Raw genomic sequence first — 8,460 nt, 5'->3', positions numbered from 1 at the left:
ATATATGTCTGCTTGTACTCTACATATCAGAAGACAGCATCAGACAGCTGGGAGCTGCCATGTGGGTGCTGGGAATTGAACTCAGGACCTTCAGAAGAACAGTTAGTGCTTTTAACCGCTGAGCCATCTCTCCAGCCCCCGTTGTGACTCCATAGGTCATAGGCACATAACCCACACTCACACCACTGCGTGAACTTCAAATCCATCCAACTCAGATAGCAAGCCCTGTGACCACGGTGATCCAACCTCCCCTTGCTTCAGGCTTCTTACCGCTGCTCCACAGAGTTAAAGTACACATGGTCCATGCCTATAATCCCGTCCTTGGAAGCTTGAATTAGGAGCACAAAGTGTTTGAGTCTAGACTGGGTCACACCAGGAGACTCTATCTTGAAATTAAAAAACAAAAAACAAAACAAGCTGGGTGGTGGTGGTTGTGCACGCCTTTAATCCCAGCACTTGGGAGGCAGAGGCAGGCGGATTTCTGAGTTCGAGGCCAGCCTGGTCTACAGAGTGAGTTCCAGGACAGCCAGGGCTATACAGAGAAACCCTGTCTCGAAAATCCAAAAAAAAAAAAAAAGCCTTAAAAATCTTAAATTGGAGGTGTTAGGATGTGGCTTGTCTAGCTCAAAGAAGGCCCTGAGTTTGGCCCCCAGCATTGCATAAATTGGACATGGTGGCTCAAACCTGCTATCCCAGCAGTAGGAAGGCAGAGGTCATAGGACCAGAGGTCAAAGGTCATCAGCACACCAAGTTCAAGGACATCCTGGGCTACCTATTTTATGACTTCAGTGAGTGTTAGCCCCTAAGCCATTATGGCCACCAGCACCGCAACCAGTTGTCACTGTGTTGACTGCCCCAAAGATTGTACTGTTATGTTTCCAGGAAACAGCCACCCACCTTCCATGAACATACTGACAGAAGCCTTGTCCTGCCCCCCAGTTCTCTCACCACACTGTTGTAGGATCCTTACTCCCAGCTTCCTTTTTCTACCCCAGGGCCTTGCGGCGCCTACTTCCGCTGTCGGAATGGCAGATGTGTGCCCCGGAGCCTAGTGTGTGATGACTGGGGCATGGACAACTGTGGTGATGGCAGTGACCAGGACTCCCGTCCCCCAGCCAGCTGCAGAGGTCAGTGATAGGGATCACTTGGACCCCCTCTGAACAGTAAAGTGGAGAGGCTGGCTGGCCCTAATGTTCATCTTCTGGATGTGAGGGCCTGGGTAGGGAGGTAACATGCAGCGGGAGGGGGTGTGGCCACAGTAACGGTCATGTTGGAGACCCAGAGTGGCCTGAGGCCTTGGGAGAGATGCTGCATAGGACCTGAGGGCCTGTCAGTATTCACATCCAACCCTGCAGACCCCTCACCTGCAAGTGATGTCAGTTAAGTGTTCTGCTTAGAGCGAGACACTTGCTGCTCAGACACCGCTCACCCCAGACTGCTCGATCCTATGTCTTGAGAAGCAGCTCCACTTCCCAGCCTGCTGGGTAGACCAGACAGACTTCCAGCTGTGTGACCTTGACCAGATGTTTTATCCACTCTTTGTCCCTCATTCCCCTTCTTCTGGTAGTGAGGATCACAGAGAACCCTCATGGGAACTAAGGGACACCTTAGTGCCCCCTGAAGGGGAAGCTCTCAGTGTGCTGTTACTGCTCACAGCTCCCTCTCTGGTACCCAAGGAGACCTGGACAGTGGAAGATGACAATTCCAAGCCTCTGACTCTCCTTGCGGCTCTTGGTTCCACAGCTGAGAGGACCTCTCCAGCAGGCCTGGTGCCCATCACACCACAAGTGCTGGAAGGTAGATGGCGCTTGGTGAAAACCCCCTTACACTCTTCTACCCAAATCCCACCTGGGTCAGTCAGGAAAACGCTTAGATGCCACCACTCAGGTGAAAAGACAGGCTCAAAGTGGGGGTGAACCTGCAATCCCAGCACTGGGGAAGCCAGTCTAGCCCAACAGACAAGCCTTGGGTTTAGTGGGAGAGACCTTGTCTGGGAAAATGAGGTGGCAAGGAAGAGACCAGGCAAGGAAGTGTCCCGGGTTGGAGAGACAGCTTGGAGGTTAAGAGTTCATATGACTCTTGCAGAGGATTTGAATTTGGTTGTCAGGACCCACATTGGGCAGCTCACAACTGCCTGTAACCCCAGCCCCACAGGGATCTGATGACTCTGGCTTCCAAGGACACAGACACATAATTAAATCAATTAAAACACCGGGCGGTGGTGGTGCACGCCTTTTGGGAGGCAGAGGCAGAGGCAGGCGGATTTCTGAGCTCGAGGCCAGCCTGGTCTACAGAGTGAGTTCCAGGACAGCCAGGACTACACAGAGAAACCCTGCCTCAAAAAATCAAAAAAAAAAAAAATCAATTAAATCTTAAATAAAAAAGGCTTCCTGATGTCAGCCTTGACCTCCACAATCAAATACACACATGTATATCTACACACATGAGAACATGTATAAAAACACAAACAGCCGGGCGGTGGTGGCGCACGCCTTTAATCCCAGCACTAGGGAGGCAGAGGCTGGTGGATTGCTGTGAGTTTGAGGGCAGCCTGGTCTACAGAGTGAGTTCCAGGACAGCCAGGGCTACATAGAGAAACCTTATCTCAACAAACAAACAAATAAACAAACAACCCCCCCCCACGCACACATCATACAGATACATACCAAATAGCAAAAACTGCAAAAAAGAAGATGAGGGCTGGCAAGAGAGCTTAGTGGATAAAGGGGCTTGCTGAGTGAGCCTGGGTTTTCAATGTAAACCCATGTAAAAGTAAGAAGAAGAGAACAGACTCCATGAAGTGGTCCTCTGTCCTCTACATATTTGCTGTGGTACACATACTCTCACACCACCGTAAATTATCCCGTGGTCTCACACACACACACACACACACACACACACACACACACCACGGGTCCCATCTATATAACATAACATTAGGCCCAGTAGAAGCTGACTGGACTTTCATTCCTCCCACAGGTCCCTCGCTCTGGTGGGTGTTTCTGGTTTCCTTGATACTGCTGACCTGCACTGGCCTCCTCTGGTGCTGCTGCTGCCTGGGTTGGCTGGCCTGGCACCCAGGTGCCCACAGGCTTCACCTCAGATGCTGTGCAGCCTGCAATGTTTGTCACCTATGTCCTGGCCGGGTGGCTCCTGGGGGTCTGTGGCTGAGCTGGCCAACCTTCCAGAACCAGGGAGGTCACCGTTAGGGGCCTGTAGTAGTTATCAGCTGAGTAGGCTCTGGGGTCTGACAGGCCTGGGTTTTAAGTTTTATTAGTTGGCTGACTTGGAAGAGGTCACTTAGTTCTTTGAACCTCAGTCTGCCTCTCTGTAAAACGGGCCATGTCATGTTTCCCAGATGAGGTAAAGGCTGCAGAAAGCAGAAGGATCAGGCCAGCCTGGTCTACATATTGAGTTCTAGGAAAGCTAGGGCTACAAAGAGAGACCCTGTAACCAACACACACATACACACACACACACACACACACACACACACAACTAAACCAAACCAAACCAGTCCAAACCAGTCCAAACCAGGAGAAATGGCAAGTGCTTAAGAGCACTGGCTGCTCTTCCAGAGGACCCAGGTTTGATTTCTAGCACCCACAGGCAGCTCACAACTGTCTATAATTGCAGTTCCAGGGGATCCATCACCCTATTTTTCTGGTTTCTTCGGATATTAGGTACATATAGTGGGAGAAAAAAAAAAGAAAAAAGAAAGACCAGACCTAAGAACACAACAGACCAATGAATGACACAACCTCTCGCCCAGGATCATATATATACAAGGAACGACACCTAATGCAGGGCTACAGTGGCCACCAGCAGCTGGTGGTGTCCTAGATGGAAGGGGGAAACATTTTGGACAGTGTCCTAATGGGGGTGAGGAGGGGTCTCAGTGCAGCAGGATCCCCTGCTTGTCTTGTTTGAGCTGTGAACTATTGGGACCCAGCTCCATGGTGGCTGTCAATGCTAACTGGGACATTAGACTCTAACTACAGCCGGCATCTCTGCATCTAGGACATTGCCTTCAATGGGGCCTCTTCAAACCTGTAGTCGCCTGTCTGTGATACAGCACACACCTATATACCCACAGATACACAAGACAACGAGATGTGTCCCAAGATGTCTGAGAATTACGATTAGTCACTAGGACTGGAAGGAGAGGATCTGAAATGGCCAAGGACCATGTCTGTGAGGGAAGTTGTAGCCAATGATATTGACCGTAGCTTATATAAATTTATTGTTGCTCAATAAAGCTTGATTTGTGGGAAGACAATCTATCCATCTGCTTCTGAGGCAGAGTGCTCATGACAGAGAGAACAGGTCCTATGGGTCCAGGTGGGTCATTGTGCTGGATGGGGGAAGGATGCCTAGGGTAGGAACTGGGGCCTTCCTTAATCAGAAACAAAACAGCCAAAACTCAGTTGGGATTTGCTTCTCTTTCAGGTCTCAGAAACACAACCCTGCCTTCGCCCTTCCCCCAGCAGTACAGAGTGAATCCCTTGTCATTGAGGAGGCCTCTAGCGGGGATAGCACCGTTTATTAAGAAAAAAAAAAAGAGAGAGAAAGATCACAGGGAGTTCCCCTAGGGCCCAAGAGCCACAGTCTGGGCCTGCTTACCCCTTAGTTGGGTCATCAGGCTCCCAGATGGGGCAGGGCTATCACCATCCCTCCTCACCTTCCCAAGCTGAGGTCTCAGCTGCCCCCACCAAACCACTGGTGTTCCTGATTCCTGCTCCCCCACGCCCTGGGCCTTCACCTCCAGAAGAGTGAGGGGTGTGGCCTGGTGCAGTGGGACCTCACTGCTGGGCTCTGCCTAGCAGTTCTGGGAAAGAGTTGGTCTCCCTTGCAGCTCCTGAGGGCAGGGCCCTGGGCTGTGTGTGTGTGTGGAGGGGGGTGGGAGTGGAGGGGGCAAAATGCAGGAGGGCTGGGTGGGAAGAGAGACTGCCAAGGACATGGGACCTCTGGCTAGGTGGGTGTGGAGGAGGCTGGGATGTTATGTGGCCAACGGCAGGGGGCTGTGAGCTGCCTTCTGCTCCCAGAACAGTGGCTCAGGCCATGGCCACACCCCCTCATTCGGTTTGACAGTGAGGTACCAGGTGATAACTGAGGTTGGCGCTCACAGCAATGAGGACTGTCCACACGAACTGCTGAAGCGGGCAGCCCAGCCTGACTCTGAAGCAGGGAATGGAGTGGGAACAGTTCTGAGCCCTACCAGTCATGATGCCTGCCTGACTCCCAAGTCCCAGGAGCCTTCTGTGGAAACCTATTCCAGTCCCCTTGTCTTGCCCACCAGCCTCGGGGCTTTGCCCACACGTATGTGGGAGCTGGCGCACCCACCCTCCAGTCCAGCCCAGGGTGGTAGCAGCAAAGCGTGGCATTGCCTCAGTCTCTTACAAAAAGTCATAATAATATTAATAATAATATACTCGACACTGTCAGGCTGGGTGCTGCCCAGGAGTCCGTGGGAGGCAGGCGGGTGCCTATGAGGGGCAGGGACGTGTGTTGGCCCCTGCCTGGGCACGATGCTGCAGGTCCAGGGGCTGTTGGGGTGGGGATCCAGGCCGGGCCGAGTGCAGCACCAGATTCTTGATACAGCCTGTGATCCCAGAGGAGAACTTGCCCCTGGTCAGCGTGGCCACATCTGGGGCACCACCTGTGGCAGGAAGAGGATCATTGTGACAGCGGGTCATTGGTGCAACCGAGAGGCAAGGAAGCCAAACTGCAGCCCTGAAGGCTGCCATCCCCTCCCCGTCTGCCACTCACCAACATAGATGATGTCCTTGGTGTTGACTGCCACGTTAGGACCTGGGGACCGGCCGATGACCAGCTCCTCACCGTCCACTTGGATGGAGCCTCTCTGGCCCTCTCTGCCGGTGTGACAGGGTCAGGAAGTTCCATTGCCTTGAATTCCATCCTCCCCATGTCATTGAGACCTCCAATAGGCAAATCCAACCCCTGCTTGCTCTCAGTTCTCTACTTTCCTACTGCCACACATAGGCACCTTCTGAGGCCTGACCTCAGTTTCCCCCTCTTTAAGAAGCAAAGGCAGGGCTTGAACTCAGAATCTTCTTGCCTCCACCTTCCACGTGCTGGGATCACAAGTGTGCACCACCACTGTGATACTGACGGGTCGCTGCTTTCTATCAGTTACTTATTCTGTCCCTCAGATCTCGAAGCCTCTGCCTTGCCCCAAGCCTGAGACGGGGAAGTATGTGCTCCTGATTCTATGCCCACCTCCGGTCCCTTCCCCTGGCGCCTGGCTGGATTCCTTACCGCAGTGCCGTTACCCGATGCCACTCGCCGTCATTGATGGGGTCTTCAGAGACAAGACGGGCCTCCCCACTGCCCAGTTGGTAGCTGGAATAACAGAGATCCACAACGGTGTGAGTTTTGGGGCGGGATGAAGGTCCAGATGGTACTGGGGTGTGCGGCTGAGGCACCTGGACCTGCAGCTTCCCATGGGAGAAGTTAGGATTGGAAGTTGGGGGCTAGAGGTGCTGGGGCTCACCTAAAGACAAGATGGCCATCCTGTAGTCCAAGGCTAATAAAGTCTTTGCTGCGGCTGGCTTCTCTCACCTGCCAAGGAAACATGGGGTCTCTAGGGTCCCGCACTGCAGCGCTGAGACCCTGAGGACTGCAGCCTCAGCCGTCCTCTCTCTACATTGCACTGACCAGCAGGTCAGTTTCCAACCCCAGAAGCCCCAGGACCCCCAGGTAGATGTCCACTCACCACACCCTGCCAGAGCAGGAGGCCATTGGCTGTACTGGTCCGAACCTCGAATTCGATGGTCTCGGGTACTTCAGGCAGGCTGGGAAGAGGGAGCAGTGGGTGGGGGAAGTCTGTGTCCCAGACTTATGTTAACCATGCGGGGGGCCCAGTGTCAACTAACACCCATCTTACCTCCTAGAGAAGCTGTTGCCAGGGAGGGCGAGGAAGCCATTGTCATAAAAGTAGGCTCCATATTGCCCAGGGGCATCTGTGGGAGAGTGGGAGACAGTGAGTGTGAATCTCTACGTCCATCGTATTGTTACTTATAGCTAATTATCATTGGGTTGTGTATATGATGTGCTTGTGAGTGTGGGCACGCTCATGCCAGTGTGTGTGTGTGTGTGTGTGTCTGTGTGTATGTGTGTTTCCATGTATATGTGTATATGTGTATGTCTCTGTGTGTATGTGTCTCCCTGTGTGTGTGCTTGCATGTGCATGTGCACTCCGGTCTTGTGGCGGTTATTACAGATTGTCAGATCCTCTAGATTGGGAGTCATAGGCAGTTCTCAGCTGATGTCGTGATGGCAACTGAACTCAGGTCTCTGTAGGAGCCTCAGGCACCCTTAACCGCTGAGCTCTCTCACATTTTTACTTTTTTTTTTGGTGTTTTCGAGACAGGGTTTTTCTGTATAGTCCTGGCTGTCCTGGAACTCACTCTGTAGACCAGGCTGGCCTCGAACTCAGAAATCCACCTGCCTCTGCCTCCCAAGTGCTGGGATTAAAGACGTGTGCCACCACTGCCCGGCACATTTTTACTTTTAAATATGTAGAATTCCAGAGAACAAAAGTCCTGTGTTATTCAAACTGGCACACAACAGATGCTTGCTGACTGAAGAAAACTGATGCCAGAGTGGTTCAAAGGCTTGCCCAAGGCCACTCTGCCAATAAGCTGTGTATGACTCTGTCCCTTTTGCTCTGCCTATCTGTCCCATATGAGTTCTTCCCATGGACTTGTTTTCCTTGAGGACCCAAACTGAGGTATAGCTAACTGGAGGAAAACAGGCTGAGAGTTAAGACCAAGGAGAAGCTGAGGCCACCTTTCGCCTCGCTGGCCACAGATGGTACATACCATTGCCTCCACTGCCTTCAGGGTGCCAGTCTGACTCCACTACGCCATATCCAGCACCTGTGGGCAAGAGTGGGATCTAGTTGGTGGACACAGATATCCAGGAACTATGTCTAGCCCCAAGGAAGGTATAACACAACTAACAAGTACCTTGTTGGCAGCGTGGACCAGAGAAGCCAGGCAGACAGAGGCAACGGGTACCCCGGCAGGTGCCACCATTCAGACAAGGTTCTTGGAGCTGGCAAGGGTTCTCCTCATGCTCACAAAGGTCTCCTGTTAGACAAGGTGGAGGTAGGTGGGTGGGCAGAGGTTATCTTCTGACCCTTGGGCTGCTAGTTCCATGCCCTGCTGTACCCTGGACTGGCCCTGGTACCTTTGAAGCCATCTTGACAAAGGCACTGGAACTCATATTCGCCTGCAGGCATGCACGTGGCGCCATTGCGGCAGGGCTGGCGCTCGCATGGGGAGCTGTCGTAGCACTGCCCCACACCCTGGCTGCCCAAGAAGCTGTAGGTAAGGTCCAACCGTTTGCCATTCACAGACACCTGTGGGTACAGGGGCACCAAGGGTCTCACGGAGTGTCGAAGCCCAGGGGTCCCAGCAGAGTGAGCATGTGATA

The 8,460-nt window shown here is 52.7% G+C and overlaps 2 protein-coding genes across 4 annotated transcripts in view; one reads left to right on the top strand and one right to left on the bottom strand.

The window, feature by feature from the left end:
• The window catches only part of Ldlrad2 (low density lipoprotein receptor class A domain containing 2), an 8,886-nt gene extending 5,677 nt beyond the window's left edge, over positions 1 to 3,209 (top strand). Inside the window, exons 3-5 of the mRNA XM_028760023.1 lie at positions 996 to 1,127; positions 1,657 to 1,797; positions 2,980 to 3,209. Of these exons, the coding sequence (XP_028615856.1) occupies positions 996 to 1,127; positions 1,657 to 1,797; positions 2,980 to 3,209 (503 nt within the window). The remainder of the gene's footprint in view (positions 1 to 995; positions 1,128 to 1,656; positions 1,798 to 2,979) is intronic.
• A 1,010-nt stretch (positions 3,210 to 4,219) lies between these two features.
• Positions 4,220 to 8,460, bottom strand: part of Hspg2 (heparan sulfate proteoglycan 2) — a 98,372-nt gene continuing 94,131 nt past the window's right edge. For all 3 annotated transcript variants that reach the window (XM_028759597.1, XM_028759598.1, XM_028759599.1), the window contains exons 89-97: positions 8,215 to 8,386; positions 7,992 to 8,114; positions 7,845 to 7,901; positions 6,908 to 6,983; positions 6,737 to 6,815; positions 6,515 to 6,582; positions 6,280 to 6,363; positions 5,770 to 5,873; positions 4,220 to 5,659 (exon numbers count right to left, since the gene is read on the bottom strand). In XM_028759597.1, coding sequence (XP_028615430.1) covers positions 5,487 to 5,659; positions 5,770 to 5,873; positions 6,280 to 6,363; positions 6,515 to 6,582; positions 6,737 to 6,815; positions 6,908 to 6,983; positions 7,845 to 7,901; positions 7,992 to 8,114; positions 8,215 to 8,386 — 936 coding nt within the window. In that variant the 3' untranslated portion in view covers positions 4,220 to 5,486. The remainder of the gene's footprint in view (positions 5,660 to 5,769; positions 5,874 to 6,279; positions 6,364 to 6,514; positions 6,583 to 6,736; positions 6,816 to 6,907; positions 6,984 to 7,844; positions 7,902 to 7,991; positions 8,115 to 8,214; positions 8,387 to 8,460) is intronic.

This window comes from Grammomys surdaster, unplaced genomic scaffold (assembly GCF_004785775.1).
Source record: "Grammomys surdaster isolate TR1022 unplaced genomic scaffold, NIH_TR_1.0 126313, whole genome shotgun sequence".
Lineage (NCBI taxonomy): Eukaryota > Metazoa > Chordata > Mammalia > Rodentia > Muridae > Grammomys > Grammomys surdaster.
Note: the sequence above shows the minus strand (reverse complement) of the source record. Positions and strands in the feature narration are given on the sequence as shown.